Here is a 16,060-nt window from a genome sequence, read left to right as displayed (position 1 = left end):
TAGTTATGCTACGGTATTCCTATCCTTTCCTGAAATCAAGACCACTTTTATAGCAGTGTGCCGGCTTCCTGTTATCTATATTCCTGGGCTTTATAAGGTGTCAGTCCATGGTGCTATATTGATTTTGTAAAAATGGGTCTATTCAACATGCTGATTTTATTCATTGCTAGACATACCCATGTATGAATGTTGACTGTAAGATAGCAAGCAAACAAGTTCATATGATCTATCATGAGTCATTTTGATTTAAAGTGAAAAGATGAGGTCAGAGTGTTTTTATAACCTGAAATACCTTTGTTTTTCAGGTCATTGGTTGAAGAGTTCAGAAAGACTTTGTGCGCATTGTGGCAGGGTAACCAGACTGCATTCAGTCCAGAGTCTTTATTCTACGTTGTATGGAAAATCATGCCAAGCTTCAGGTAATTATTTATTTTTTTCTTAAATCAACATTTATGGTAATCAACATCTTACAGACTGAATAAAGATAAAGCATTTCCCCATATGTCACATATCGAGTTGCATATAGTAGATAGTAGACTTCACCTGTGTTACTCAAGCACAGTTTTAACCCCTTACCGACCCAGGGCGTATTAGTACACCCCAGGCCATCACCCCCGGTTCAGTGAGGGCTCCGGCGCTGAACCCGCACTGAACCGGGCACATGTCAGCTGATTATTACAGCTGACATGTGCCCGCAACAGCCGCGGGTGGATCGCGATCCACCCGCGGCTGTTAACATGTTAAATGCCGCTGTCAATCTCTGACAGCGGCATTTAAGATCGCCACGCCGGAAGCGCGGCCTTAGCCCCGCACATCGGTGATCCTGTCACGTGATAGTGGGTCACCGATGGGTGGGCATGACAACCCTGGGTCTGCAGCAGACCCCAGTGGTTGTCATGTTATACTATGAGCGCCACATAGTGATCTACTGGTCCCCTGTATGTAGCAGAGGTGATCGGACAGTTGCTGCTTCTAGTCTCCTATGGAGACTATAGAAGCAAGCAAAAAGTTTAAAAAAAATGTTTTTAAAAATACAAAAAAATAAAAAAATATAAAAGTTTAAATCACCCCCCTTTTGCCCCATTCAAAATAAAATAATAAAAAATAAACCCTACATACACATATTTGGTATCTATCAATATAAAAAAAGAATCCGATCCGTAAACGGCGTAATGAGAAAAAAATTCTAAACGTCAGAATTACGTTTTTTTGGTCGCCGCAACATTGCAATAAAATGCAATAACGGGCGATCAAAACATCGGATCTACCCAAAAATGGTATTAATAAAAACGTCAGCCAGGCGCGAAAAAAATAAGCCCTCAACCTGCCCCAGATCCCGAAAAATGGAGACGCTATGGGTCTCGGAAAATGGCGCCATTTTTTTACATTTTTTTTTTAGCAAATTTTGGATTTTTTTTTCTCCGCTTAAATAAAAAAGAACCTATACATGTTTGGTGTCTACGAACTCGTAGTGACCTGTAGAATAATAATGGCAGGTCCGTTTTAGCATTCAGTGAACGTGGTAAAAAAAATAAAAAAAAAGATCTGTGGTATTGCACTTTTTTTTTGCAATTTCACCGCACTTGGAATTTTTTTCCCGTTTTCCAGTACATGATATGGTAAAACTAGTAATGGTGTTTAAAAGTACAACTCGTCCCGCGAAAAATAAGCCCTCACATGGCCATATTGACCAAAAAATAAAAACGCTATGGCTCTGGGAACAAGGGGAGCAAAAAACGAAAATGCGAAAACAGAAAATCCCATGGTCGCGAAGGGGTTAACTTAACAAACCTTTAGGAAAAGATAAGGTGAAAAAGAATGAGAAAACCATAACAGCTGATTCTTCTTAATAAGCAACTATGAGATAACTTCTAAACTTATTTCAAGCCAGAAACTTACCATAAAGAAGTGTCTCATTCTCCCACCCTTCTTGGACCACAATATAGGTGTCTTCATCCATCAGGAGAACTTTTCAGTTGCCCAGATTAACCTTGGTAAGGTTCTTAAAATACCATTCTGTTAACTTACAGTTCACCCACTTTATACATTTGTGCTTGAGGTGCTAGTAACACAACATATTAAATGGTTTTCCATTAGTTAGACATTGGTCATCCTGGTGTGGTTCTGACACTTGACACCCCCACCAATCAGCTGTTTGTATCTGTGGCCAGATGTAAATGGTGTATGACGCCAAAACAGCAAGGCTTTGAACACTGTGTAGTGGCCATTGTTAGGTACTGCTGCTCACATGGCCACTACACGGTGTATGAGTCTGTACACCGTTTCATCCAGTTGCTATCTGCACTGCGGACTGCTGATCGGTGGGATGCCAGATGACTCCTATCTAATCACTGATGACTTTTTGTTAGAATAAGTAATATCCAGTTAGTGGACAACCCCTTCAAAGTTTCATGAACACTGTTGACTGAACAATACTCCTAGACTTTTGGCCTTCTTTAGTAACCATTTTGTTGTAACTTGAAAATGGCTTCTATATACCGCTGTCCACGAATCAGTGGATTTCTCCATGCAGCGATTGCAGCTAAAGTATCGAAAATGACATGCCCCATCCGTAATGTTATGGATGTGACTACAAATTTATTGGAGTGTAGTGGCCTCGTCCTGCTCCTGTTGGAGCCAGTCCTGATTGTTAAATGTAATGTGCTTGTAGGGAATTAGATGTACGTTTTTATTATTTGCAGGAGTAGCTGATTGATTGAAGACATTGTCTATTTATGGTATAAGTCAGTTTGAAGGATGGATATATATACACTGCTCAAAAAAATAAAGGGAACACTTTAACAACAGAATATAACTCCAAGTAAATCAAACTTCTGTGAAATCAAACTGTCCACATAGGAAGCAACACTGATTGACAATCAATTTCACATGCTGTTGTGCAAATGGAATAGACAATAGATGGAAATTATTAGCAATTATCAAGACACACTCAATAAAGGAGTGGTTCTGCAGGTGGGGACCACAGACCACATCTCAGTACCAATGCTTTCTGGGTGATGTTTTGGTCACTTTTGAATGTTGGTTGTGCTTTCACACTCGTGGTAGCATGAGACGGACTCTACAACCCACAAGTTGCTCAGGTAGTGCAGCTCATCCAGGATGGCACATCAGTGCGAGCTGTGGCAAGAAGGTTTGTTGTGTCTGTCAGCGTAGTGTCCAGAGGCTGAAGGTGCTACTAGGAGACAGGCCAGTACACCAGGAGACGTGGAGGGGGCCGTAGGAGGGCAATAATCCAGCAGCGGGACCGTTACCTCCGCCTTTGTGCAAGGAGGAACAGAAGGAGCACTGCCAGAGCCCTGCAAAATGACCTCCAGCTGGCCACAAATGTGCATGTGTCTGCACAAACTGTTAGAAACCGACTCCATGAGGGTGGTATGAGGGGCCGACGTCCACAGATGGGGGTTGTGCTCACAGCCCAACACCGTCCAGGACGCTTGGCATTTGCCACAGAACACCAGGATTGGCAAAGTCCCCACTGGCGCCCTGTGATCTTCACAGATGAAAGCCGGTTCACACTGAGCACATGTGACAGACGTGACAGAGTCTGGAGATGCCGTGGAGAGCGATCTGCTGCCTGCAACATCCTTCAGCATGACCGGTTTGGCAGTGGGTCAGTAATGGTGTGGGATGGCATTTCTTTGGAGGGCCGCACAGCCCTCCATGTGCTTGTCAGAGGTAGCCTGACTGCCATTAGGTACAGAGATGAGATCCTCAGACCCCTTGTGAGACCATATGCTGCTGCGGTTGGCCCTGGGTTCCTCCTAATGCAGGACAATGCCAGACCTCATGTGGCTGGAGTGTGTCAGCAGTTCCTGCAACATGAACGCATTGAAGCTATGGACTGGCCCCCCCCCGTTCCACAGACCTGAATCCGATTGAGCACATCTGGGACATCATATCTCGTTGCACCACAGACTGTCCAGGAGTTGGCGGATGCTTTAGTCCAGGTCTGGGAGGTGATCCCACAGGAGACCATCCGCAACCTCATCAGGATCATGCCCATGCATTGTAGGGAGGTCATACAGGCATGTGGAGGCCACACACAATACTGAGCCTCATTTTGACTTGTTTTAAGGACATTATATCATGGTTGGATCAGCCTGTAGTGTGTTTTTCCACTTTAATTTTGGGGGTGACTCCAAATCTAGGCCTCCATTGGTTAATAAATTTGATTTCCATTGATGATTTTTGTGTGATTTTGTTGTCAGCACATTCAATTTTGTACAGAACAAAGTATTCAATGAGAATGTTTCATTCATTCAGATCTAGGATGTGTTATTTGAGTGTTCCCTTTATTTTTTTGAGCAGTGTGTATATATATATATATATATATATATATATATATATATATATATATATATATATATATATATATATATATATATATATATATATATATATATATATATATATAAAATTTATTTCTTTTTTTTATTTGAAATGCTCCACTACTTTGAAAGTTCACATAATAGTTTTCAAAGCAAGTGTGGCGTTTATTATGATCCCCTTTTTTTTTTTTTCCAATACATGCCTTTTATATTTGTATTTAGGAACTGCATGTCAGATAATTGCTGTAAAGTGCCTGTCCACTAGTTTAAAAGGTAGCCTTAGGCTATGTGCCCACGTAGCGAATTTCAAGCGGATATGCTGCGGAATTTCCGCAGCGTAAACGCTTGTTAAATGCTATGTTATCTGCCCCCCATGGTCCCCAAGGGGATTCCGCAAGTTCTATGCCCATGCTGCGGATTTTTCCGCAGCGTTTTTGATGGGGGGAAAAATCCGCAGCATGTTCATTAATTTTGCGTTTCCGCAAGCGGAATTGCCTTTGCAGTGCAATAAAAAACGCAAGGCAATTCCGCATGTGGAAATTGCACGATAAACGCGTGTGGAATTCCGAATGCGTTTATCCGGGAGAGGATATGCAGAAATGAAGCAGAAAATTTCTGCCTCATTTCCGCAGCGTGGGCACATAGCCTAAAAGACCAAGGGTGGTGTTAGATGTAAAAAACCTATGCTCATCTACTGGATTGGTTTCGCTGTGCTTCACTCAGTAGTGCGTTTCCCCATTGGTCAGGAATGCCAAAGTGAGGAGACTTTTAAGCTTTGCAATGCTCCACTGGGGAATTAAATATGGAAATTGCTTCTTCAGACAGGAGGAGGACTTGAACTCTGTCACCTATTGGAAGTAGCATTCCTAAAAGTCAACATTAACCCTTTAATGAGTCTTTCCACGTGACTTAGGGTAAAAGCCAAACCAGAATCTAAATTTGAAGACACTGTGTTTCGGGGGACTGTCCCTCACAGTGCAAAGTGCGAGATCTGGTTTGGTTGGGTGAGAAGCATCTGACCGGGATCCAAGGAGGTAACGTTTGTCCTTGTGGAGAGTGACATGCCAAGCCTAGCATAATTTTCATATTTAATTTCCCAGAGGAGCATTGCAAGGCTTAAGTCTCCTCACATTGGCGTGTCAGGATTGGCTTTTATCCTAAGTCATATGGCAAGGCTTATGAAAGGGTTGATATTGACTTTTAGGATTGCTACTTCCAATAGGTGGCGCTAGAGTTTTAGTCCTCTTCTTCTCTGAAGAGGCAATTTGTATATCCACTGGTCAGCTGACCTCAACATCCGGCGAAGGGGCGTCACATGAGCATTGCAGCCAATCAGCTGCAGCCTCACATTCCCTCTGAAAGGAAGAGAGATGTCTCTCCCTGTTAGGACTGAATGTGAAGGCCGCAGCTGATCAGCGTTGTATTTTTGCCTGTAAAAGCCAATCATCATTTTGCTCGTTTAGGTTGCTATTTTACTGTATAGTTTTGTACTCATTGATGTTATTGTACCCTTACTCACAGTCAATTGAACCTGATTAATAGCAATTGGAGATGTATATGTTAAACATTTTCTATATCCTGAATTGATTCATAGAAAATGAATTTATTTTGCCTTATCCTTAACTGTTTAGGGGCTACCAGCAGCAAGATGCTCATGAGTTCATGCGGTATTTGTTGGACCATTTGCATCTAGAACTTCAGGGGGACTCTGATGGCTCCAGTCAATCTCTCATGCCACAGGAAACCTCCAACCGATCCTCGAGCAGCAAGTGCTGTATGTAAGTGTCTTCCATGCAGTTGTAGAACATTAAATTATCCCAAGCTCTGCTAGAAATTAATAAAGGTAGTGTAAATTGTGACTATTCTGCAATGTTGACCCTGTGCATGCACTAACCTGCATATTGTAGCCTTCTTTGGGGCACAGCACCATTCTTTTTCTTCTTGTTGCCCCATTGGGTGGGTGTTTGTAATTTTTTTTTCTTGCTTCTCCTAATGCTTTTCTCACTAACTGAATAGTTTAATGCCATCAGATGGGTGTAGCATGCTGAGGAGTTGAGTTTCTTTTTCTTTAGGTTGTATTGCATAGTGGCAGCAGTGTACACCCCATGGTTCCTGTGTCCCCCAATGAAGCACTCAGGAAACTTTGTGTTTTATGTTAGCTAATCACTCATACCTCTCTTCAGATTATAGTAATGCTATGTGCCCACGATGCAGAAATGCTCCGGATTTTTCCTGTTCGTTTCTGAATCTCCCTGGCAGAAAAAACACATGCGGATTGTACATGCAGATTGTACATGCGGATTGTACATGCGTTTTCCTGCCAGGGACATGCGGAAATGAAGCGTTCTTCACATGCATTTCCGCATGCGGGTTGACAAGTGCTTTCCAAGCGATTTTAGCATCACTTGGAAAGTGCTTGATAACTTGGTCACACTATATAAATCCATGCAACCGGCATGGATTTATATAGTGTGATCGTAAAAGAATGGTAAAAAATAAATATTATACTTACATTCTGATGGCCCCCGGTGTCTTTGTCCAGGCTTGCCGAAAGCTTGCTTTAGACTAAAAGGACCTGCCGTGACATCATTTAGTCATGTGACGGGTCACGCGACCGCCGACGTCAGCAGTCGCGTGACCCGTCACATGACTAAATGATGTCACCGCAGGTCCTTTAGTCTACCGCGAGCTGCCGGCAAGCCAGGACAAAGACACCGGGGGCCATCAGAAGGTAAGTATAATATTTATTTTTTATTTTATTCTTTTTTTTACAGATACTATGGTACCCGGGTCCGGAGGAGAGTCTCCTCTCCTCCAGACACGGGTACCATCCGCACATTGAAACGCATGGAATCCGCATGTGCACATGTAGTCATGCGGATTCCATGCAGTCCAATGCAAGTCAATGGCGGCGAAAACTCCGCAATTCCGCAAAATAATTGGTTGTACTGCGGATTTTTCCGCAACGATAATCTGCAGCGGAAATTTCCGCAGCATGTGCACAGTACATGCGGATTATCATTGGGGAACATGGCAGACCTTCTACCATGCGTTTTTTAAGCGTTTCTGCAGCGGAATTGCTGCTGTGGAAACGCTTAAAAAAACGCATAGTGGGCACACAGCCTAAGAGGTTTTCTTCTACATATATGTTTACATCATCACATACACTGGCCCTGTGGTCTCTCATTACCCCACTGTAGGGGGGATCCTCTTTAATAGTGCTTTTTCAATTATCTTTGTAACATAAATATTGCTAGATTGTTTTCATCTTGTATATTGCAGCAATGGAGCAAACACCATGGTAACGTCTGTATTTGGGGGTATTCTGCAGAATGAAGTCAATTGCCTAATTTGTGGAACAGAATCTAGGAAATTTGATCCATTTCTAGGTATGTTTACTGCAGGCTAGCATTGAAGGGGTTGTCTGGGACTAACATATTGATGACTTTTTTAAAAGATAGCTAATTAATATGAGATTGGTGGGGGTTTGACATCGTACACCCCCACTAATCAGCTGATATCTGCTTTGGCAGCAGCTGGATGTAAACAATGTATGGAGCAGAAATCAACTGCTTTTGTACATTGTTTAGTGGCCTCTTCCAGGTCCTGCTAGTTAGCTCCCATTCAAGACTTATTTGTGCTGTATTGTGATGTTCAAAATAACTTTGTTTAAAAGGGTCTTTTGGCTTTCAGTTTCATTTAATGCTAACAGACTGATGATTAGTAATCAAACGTTTTTATAAACATTTGTTCTCAGTTATCGTTCTGTGTAAGCATGTCGGAAATCGCCCAACAAATAAGCATGTTGTTGGAGTGATCGTTGATAGACAGAAATTTATATGAAAAATAAAATTATAACAGAAAATGCCACTATATTGGTTGTCACTTTTGAATTGGCCCTTCGGATTTTGGGATTGAGGTGCAACCATCAGCAGAGCGACTATATCCAGACTGTCATCAGTCTGATCCCTACTTTTTCTCTTTATAGATCTCTCATTAGACATTCCTAGTCAGTTCCGTAACAAACGGAAGAACCAAGAAAATGGACCAACATGTACTCTCAAAGGTATAGATTGCTAGAGTTTGTCAATGATTTCATTGTAAATCCTAAATGTTTCAGCTTTCCAGGGGTAAACCTGGCAGCTTATTTCACATTTACTGAGCAGTCATCTGTTTGGCACTGGACATGTAATCAGCATTTATGTAGAAAGTGTATTCAGCTTATGGCTTTACATAGGTCTGCACAGAACTGATTATGGCAATTACAGTAGCAATTGGTGAGAAACCCCTGCAAGCGGTGATTTATAATTAATCTGTGAAATAGTTATAAAAGAGAAACATTGTGCGTTTATTAATAATATTACTATTAATGTGTTTTTAAAAACTTTCTATGGTTGGCCATGTTGGAGACACACCTGAAGTATTAATAGAGTACATATGTATATACAGTAGAGTCTAATCTACGTATAGTATTGCATCTTCCGTCTGATGAAAATAAAATGACTCTTCTGGCTCTAAACCAGTTTTTACTACAAAACTGACAAGTGAGAGACAGGAAAGAAAGAAACTTAGTATTTAGTCAACTTACAAGTACAGCAAATGTGAGCTAAATAAGTGATAGACTGACCCACGGGGCCCTTCCGGTGAAGGCTTAAATGGGTTTACCACTCTTAGTTAAGTTTCCATTGAGAAGAAGAAGCTGCAGGGAGAAAGTGGGGAAAAAACCATACTTGCCTCCAGAATCTGCCCCCCTGCTCCAATGCTTCTACATTGAAAGTCTCTTGGATCGGAAGTGATGCCGTCCCTACCACCAGGCACCTGACCATGTAGCCATCGGTGTCTTCAGCGGTCAGGTGTTGGTTATGACTTTATAACTTAAGGCCCAGCACAGACAATTGGAGCAGAAGTTGGGGGAAAATATGGACAACACCTCGGAAAACCCCTTTAAAATCTACAAGAGAAGGGAGAAAGACAAAATGAGGGTAGAAGATGCTCGTGCAGTAGTGGAGTGGGGGCTGGGTATTGTAGACATCTCTGGGGAGGTGTGATTCCAGAGTAGCCTAAAACTCATTTAAAATTGTTTTTTAAAAGTAATTTATTTGAGTAATGTCCTCTTCACTTTACTGTTTTGCTCTAACATAATAGCAATGGATCAGAAATATAGCTTATGTTTAACTTTATTTTATTTCTTGGTTGTTTTTTTTTCATATGTCATTATGCTGATCGTGGCTGTGTCGGACGAAACATTTATCAGTCTATGCTTTTCTAGCTATCCCAGTACAGTGTATTCTGGGCAATTTTGCAATTAATCTTGGTTACGTTTTGTGTCTCCAGCCTTACTCAGACCCTTTATAGCCTTATCCTGAAGCCACACATTCGACTATTTTCCCCTAGTTCCCGATAACCTACCACATATGTGCTATAGTAGGGGACAAACCAAATGGAGTGTGACTGTAGGTTCAAGCTTTGCAGTGCCACCACTGATTCACATACATCTTCAAAAGAGCTGTGGAAATAAAACTGCAGGAAACCATTAGTCAGTACTACTTACAAAGCTAATTAATTTGTAAATGTGTTCTGATAATAAAAAATGGTTAAGAATGTTGACATACTGCATTTTTGTGACTTTGACATCATGCGGGTATTTACCTTATCTTATATCCTTCATTTAAGACTGCCTACGCAGCTTCACAGACCTTGAAGAGTTGGATGAGACCGAGCTCTACATGTGCCTGAAATGTAAAAAGAAACAGAAATCCACCAAAAAATTTTGGATCCAGAAACTACCAAAGGTTAGAGTATGGACAGGAGTATTGCAAATTGTCTCTTCAGAGAGGAAGCAAACTAGAACTCTAGTACCACCTATAGGAAGTAGCAATCCTACAAGTCATATTTCCCAGAGGAGCATTGTGGCTTAAGTCTCCTCAACTAGACATACTTAACATGTCACTCTCTGCAAGGAGAAACGTTACGCCTTTGATACAGACAGGAGTATTGGACATTTTACTAGTCACTATGTTAGAATTCTGCTATGTAAGGTCTGGTACTCGCAGTCTGGGTTTACCTTCAGGCCGTCCCCACTTGGCTGAAATCACACATGCAGGTTTTCCAGCCATAGCCAGAAATGGGTCCAATAGGAAGAAGTACAAGTAATTTCGTTACATTTACCATTCCCCTTGAATCCAGAAATCCAGACTTTGTATCAGTTTTTGGTGGATGTTTGAATCAAAGGCCAGGTTCAGACAAGAGTATTTTTGGTCTGTGTGCTGTCCATGTTCACAATGGTCAGCACATAGACAGCTTGGCCTATGTGCTAGTGCACTTGTGAGCAATTTTGAGGGGAAAAAAATCAAATTGTTTGAATTCCAACCACGCCAATTTTTATCTTCCCCCGACATAACATTCTTGTATATAGGGATGGTCCATTCTGAGAGTGCAATTATTCACAAGGCAAATCTAGTCTAGATCAGCCATGTGGTTTGAAATGAAGATGAGAAATTAAACAGTTGCAGAAATTTCTGCAGCAAATCTGCTTGGTGTGAATATACTTTTCCTTCACGACATATGACGTATATTTACGTCGTATGTCCTGTCCCTGACTTTGATGCTGAGCCCCCCGCATCTTTCCCCACACATGACAGCTGATTTAATCAGTTATAAAACTACATCAGTTTTTTTGTGCTGGTTATATTTTAGCAGATTCAGGTGTGTGTGGCCGTCTATGTATTTACAGGTGCATCTCACTAAATTAGAATATCATCAAAAAGTTAATTTATTTCAGTTCTTCAATACATAAAGTGAAACTCATTTATTATATAGAGTCATTACAAACAGTGATCTATTTCAAGTATTTATTTCTGTTAATGTTGATGATAATGGCTTACAGCCAATGAGAACACAAAAGTCATTATCTCAGTAAATTAGAATACTTTATAACAACAGCTTGAAAAATGTTTTTAAAATCCGAAATGTTGGCCTACTGAAATGTAACTGTAAATGTAAATGCACTCAGTACTTGGTCGGGGCTCCTTTTGCATCAATTACTGCATCAATGCGGCGTGGCATGGAGGCGATCAGCCTGTGGCACTGCTGAGGTGTTATGGAAGCCCAGGTTGCTTTGATAGCAGCCTTCAGCTCGTCTGCATTGTTGGGTCTGGTGTCTCTCATCTTCCTCTTGACAATACCCCATAGATTCTCTATGGGGTTAAGGTCAGGCGAGTTTGCTGGCCAATCAAGCACAGTGATACTGTTGTTTGTAAACCAGGTATTGGTACTTTTGGCAGTTTGGACAGGTGCCAAGTCCTGCTGGAGAATGAAATTTCCATCTCCAAAAAGCTTGTCGGCAGAGGGAAGCATGAAGTGCTCTAAAATTTCCTGGTAGACGGCTGCGCTGACTTTGGTCTTGATAAAACACAGTGGACCTACACCAGAAGATGACATGGCTCCCCAAACCATCACTGATTGTGGAAACTTCACACTAGACCTCAAGCAGCTTGGATTGTGTGCCTCTCCACTCTTCCTCCAGACTCTGGGACCTTGATTTCCAAATGAAAATTGGAACTCTGGGACCTTGTGGAGTGTGTCAATGACTGCCTTCTGGACATCTGTCAAGTAAGCAGTCTTCCCCATGATTGTGGAGCCTATTGAAACAGACTAAGAGACCTTTTTAAATGCTTAGGAAGCCTTTGCAGGTGTTTTTGTTAATTATTTTAATTTACTGAGATAATGACTTTTGTGTTTTCATTGGCTGTAATCCATAATCATCAACATTAACAGAAGTAATCAATTGAAATACATCACTCTGTTTGTAATGACTCTATATAATATATGAGTTTGACTTTTTGTATTGAAGAACTGAAATAAATGAACTATTTGCTGATATTCTAATTTAGTGAGATACACCTATATGTAATGGCCATGATTACACAGCAGTGATGGTGTTTCTTGTCTTTTTTTTTGAGGGGGGTTTCCTCCAATACAGCCCCACCCATGACCCCATTCTTCACATTCTCATATTTCTGTAGGTGCTTTGCTTACATTTGAAAAGATTCCATTGGACTGCTTACCTTAGGAACAAGGTGGACACATACGTAGAGTTTCCATTGCGAGGATTGGACATGAAGTGCTTTTTACTTGAGGTAATGCATCCCATGTTTAATCATTACTATCTTTTATTCTTGCTATACATTTATAAAAATAACTAATAGTGCAGCTAAATATATCCTATGTAAGTATGTTCTTTTTTTATTTTTCCAGCCGGAAAATATGGGCCCAGAAAGCTGCCTTTATGACCTAGCAGCTGTTGTTGTTCATCATGGTTCAGGGTGAGTGCAGTGATTGTAAATCGTTTCTTTATCCGTGTGTCTTCAGTGACTGTCAGTGCAGCTGCATAATACACCTGTTACTTCGGGTTTACTGCTGAGGAATGAGATGTCTGTCTGACAGCTGAGGCATATTACTCCTTGTAGCCTCTTATTCTCATTAAGTGTTGTTTTGTATATTGCAGAATTACCAATTTCACAAAGAAAAATTCAACCATAGGAACATAAGCTTGCATCTGTTAATGAATCTGTCACATCTTTTAGCTATTGTGTGCCACTTTTGTGTCGCAAATTAGGATGAATTTGTCGCCTGTGCTCAACCATGCCTCCTCCCGGATAAGCTCCATTCGCTTTTCCAAAAATTGGCAGAGCTGACCCAGACTGGTGTAAAAACACTGCAAACCTTTTGCAACATTTTAAAAAGTTTTATGCAAAAACTCTTAAATGTATTGGGATCATAATGTTCTGCTCTTCCACTCCCTTCCACCCAGGAGCAGTCATGAGTAACTGAAAGGACTGGAGACTCCTATTCAATGACATTTGCCAGATCTACACTAGCTCGCTTATTCAGTCTAGTTGCCCAGCAGATGTGTCACTATTAATACTGTTAAACTAAAGACCTGAATATATTCGAACAGTTTTATTTTCAGCACAGCTCTTACTTGATTCATTAATGTCTGTAAGTCAACCTGCAGAATCAAAGGGTTTTCCCATGGGTACGCTCAGATAGTACTTTAAAAAACAAGCATATTTACAACTGACTGCAGCTGTTTTTTTTAGCTATTTAACACTTTTTATTTGGTTTTAACTCGTTGGTTAGGAGACAGACCACCACTGCTGTCTAGCAGTAGCGACTGAACTAGCAGAGTGCCTACAAGCTATTTTCTGTCGAGCTTGTGAGCACTGCCTTGACGCAGGCCTGGATAACTGAAGCTCACTGTTGGCTCCTAATCCTGGCCATTGTCAGAGCATGTCTTACAAAATAGATAGCAGCTGTGGTCAATCCAAAAGAAAAGTGTTAATATCTCAGGAACAGCTGCACATTTTAATAAACAATAATTGGAAAGCACTTGTTTTTACAAGCCAATATCCATCTATGAAGTTGGGAATATCCTCTAAGGTACAAGTTTGGACCAGTCATTTTAGAATGGTTTATTACTTATAGCCACTACTTGGCTTATAATTAGAGATGAGCGAACCTGAACTGTAAAGTTTGGCTTTCGTACCGGACACCTAGTATCCGGTGCTGAACTCCGAACACTGACTTCTCCTGGAAGTCCGTTTTACAGTTCGAGAGTGAGAGAGAGATTTTTTAGCTCCAAAGTTCAGGTCCCGATTGCTTTCTAAGGGGTTCTGGTTCAAGATAGGGTACAGTTTGGTTTGGGTACCAGAACTTTGTACTAAAGTTCGGTTGAACCCGAACTTCCACGGGTCTGCTCATCCCTACTGATAATTCGACAAGTTATTCTGTGATCCTTCCACAACATATTCTGTGATCCTGCCACAACATATTCTGTGATCCTTCCACAACTTATTCTATGATCCTTCCACAACTTATTCTGTGATCTTTCCACAACATATTCTGTGATCCTTCCACAACTTATTCTATGATCCTTCCACAACTTATTCTGTGATCTTTCCACAACTTATTCTGTGATCTTTCCACAACTTATTCTGTGATCCTCCTGAATTTCTTTGGTGAGTCTTAAATAAAAATGACTAGTCATGAGTCCTCTCCCTGTACGACCTTCTTAGAATACAGGAATAACTTGCTTCCCTTTTGCTATGAATCTACTCCTTTTTTAAACAATTTTTTTTCTACTAGTTAGAATCATTTTCCCCTTTTGTTTGCAGAACATTAGACTAATCTTTGTGACAGTTGTGCAATATGTAATTAATGGATTTTTATACGTGTTTTAATGCTGTATTCCTCTCTTCTTGGTTTCTATTCTGGACAGTGTTGGCTCTGGTCACTACACGGCATATGCAACCCATGAAGGACGCTGGTTCCATTTCAACGACAGTACAGTGACCTTTACAGAAGAAGAGACTGTGATGAAAGCAAAAGCCTATATTTTGTTCTATGTGGAGCGTCCTGTCTCAGCCACTCCAGAAAAACTTTGAATACCTCTTTTATTCCCTCAAACTTCACACATGCCCATCCCTCCACTAATACTTGATTGAGAAAAAAAATGTTTGTTTTAATTCATGCACTTTCACAGCTCTTCGTCCAGCTGTCATTGATGGAATAAGCTGTACTGACAGAACTTGATTGCCCCCTAAAATGCTGCCATAGAGGCCTGTGGTTCTCTCGTCACAATGTAGACCTCCTCCAAAACTATGATTTGGGTGCAATCACAATATGCACAGACATTTCAATTGGGGTAAAAGTATAAAGGGTTCAATGTAATCACAAAGCTTACAGATGTTTCAGTGGTAGTTAAGTTCCAAATCTTAGCTGCTTTCCTTGTTGGTCTTTAGCAAGGATTCCCCCAGAAGTCTCTTTTTGGGGTAAAATTTACATAGATTCTTAAACTTTTAAAATGTCTTAATATCTGGTAACCCCACAATCAATGTATGATATATCACTAGCTTGTGAGATATGTCACCTTGACACTCATACTGCCTCAAAATCAAACATTTGCTGTCCAAGCAGTCTGACTCGCTAGTAATGGATCTTTCCCCTTATATGCACTGTATCTGCTGGAAGGGGGCTGTCCAGACTACAAAAGCCTGACTGCTCAGTATCAACTAATCTAGTAGGTGAGCCTGCAGATGTGTAGGTTTCCGGTGTTCCCTCAATGCTCGGCAGATCTTCGACTGCGGCTCATTGACTTGCTAATTTATGTAGAACACTGTGAAGTGAGCTAACACAGTCCTACCTATTTTTTCAAGATCCCGATCGTTCTGCAGGTTAAGTTGGGCTGTGTCCCTTATCAGGGGTTTACCTAATGATTCCTGAGGTGCCTGAAACGTAGAACCAATCCTTAGCGCAAGAGTTACCCAATCTTCTGTTACCTTACCCTATAGATGTCTTTATACACATTCATTTGAATGATTTTTACTATAAAATGGCGTCCATTTCATTCTATTTCAAAACTACCATCACATTCCTTTTATTGAGCTTTTCAATTTTAGATGGTATATTGTTTAATTGAAGAATCATGCTGTTTTGTTCAGCAGTCGATATAAAACTTCATACAGCAACACTCCTCTCTCATTACTTTTTACTACTGTCTTCTGGTTTTTACAACTGCCTCATTTTGTGGTGACTGTAAGATACATACCTGACAATCAGTCATGCCAAAGTTATTACATAGATACATAGGTGGACAAAAGACCTAGCCATCAAGTTCAACCTTTCTCCACCAATTATTAATTTTTTGTCAC

General features: G+C 40.9%; 1 protein-coding gene across 1 annotated transcript in view; it reads left to right on the top strand.

Annotated features, from left to right (window-relative positions):
* USP3 (ubiquitin specific peptidase 3) overlaps positions 1-16,009 on the top strand; it is a 31,956-nt gene extending 15,947 nt beyond the window's left edge. Inside the window, exons 8-15 of the mRNA XM_073652707.1 lie at positions 306-419; positions 5,981-6,127; positions 7,632-7,738; positions 8,338-8,415; positions 10,023-10,141; positions 12,374-12,487; positions 12,606-12,673; positions 14,629-16,009. Coding sequence (XP_073508808.1) covers positions 306-419; positions 5,981-6,127; positions 7,632-7,738; positions 8,338-8,415; positions 10,023-10,141; positions 12,374-12,487; positions 12,606-12,673; positions 14,629-14,794 — 913 coding nt within the window. The 3' untranslated portion in view covers positions 14,795-16,009. The remainder of the gene's footprint in view (positions 1-305; positions 420-5,980; positions 6,128-7,631; positions 7,739-8,337; positions 8,416-10,022; positions 10,142-12,373; positions 12,488-12,605; positions 12,674-14,628) is intronic.
* The last annotated feature ends 51 nt before the right edge of the window (positions 16,010-16,060 follow it).

This window comes from Phyllobates terribilis, unplaced genomic scaffold (assembly GCF_046119375.1).
Source record: "Phyllobates terribilis strain yellow unplaced genomic scaffold, ASM4611937v1 Scaffold_11__3_contigs__length_659146591, whole genome shotgun sequence".
In the NCBI taxonomy this organism is placed as follows: domain Eukaryota; kingdom Metazoa; phylum Chordata; class Amphibia; order Anura; family Dendrobatidae; genus Phyllobates; species Phyllobates terribilis.
Note: the sequence above shows the minus strand (reverse complement) of the source record. Positions and strands in the feature narration are given on the sequence as shown.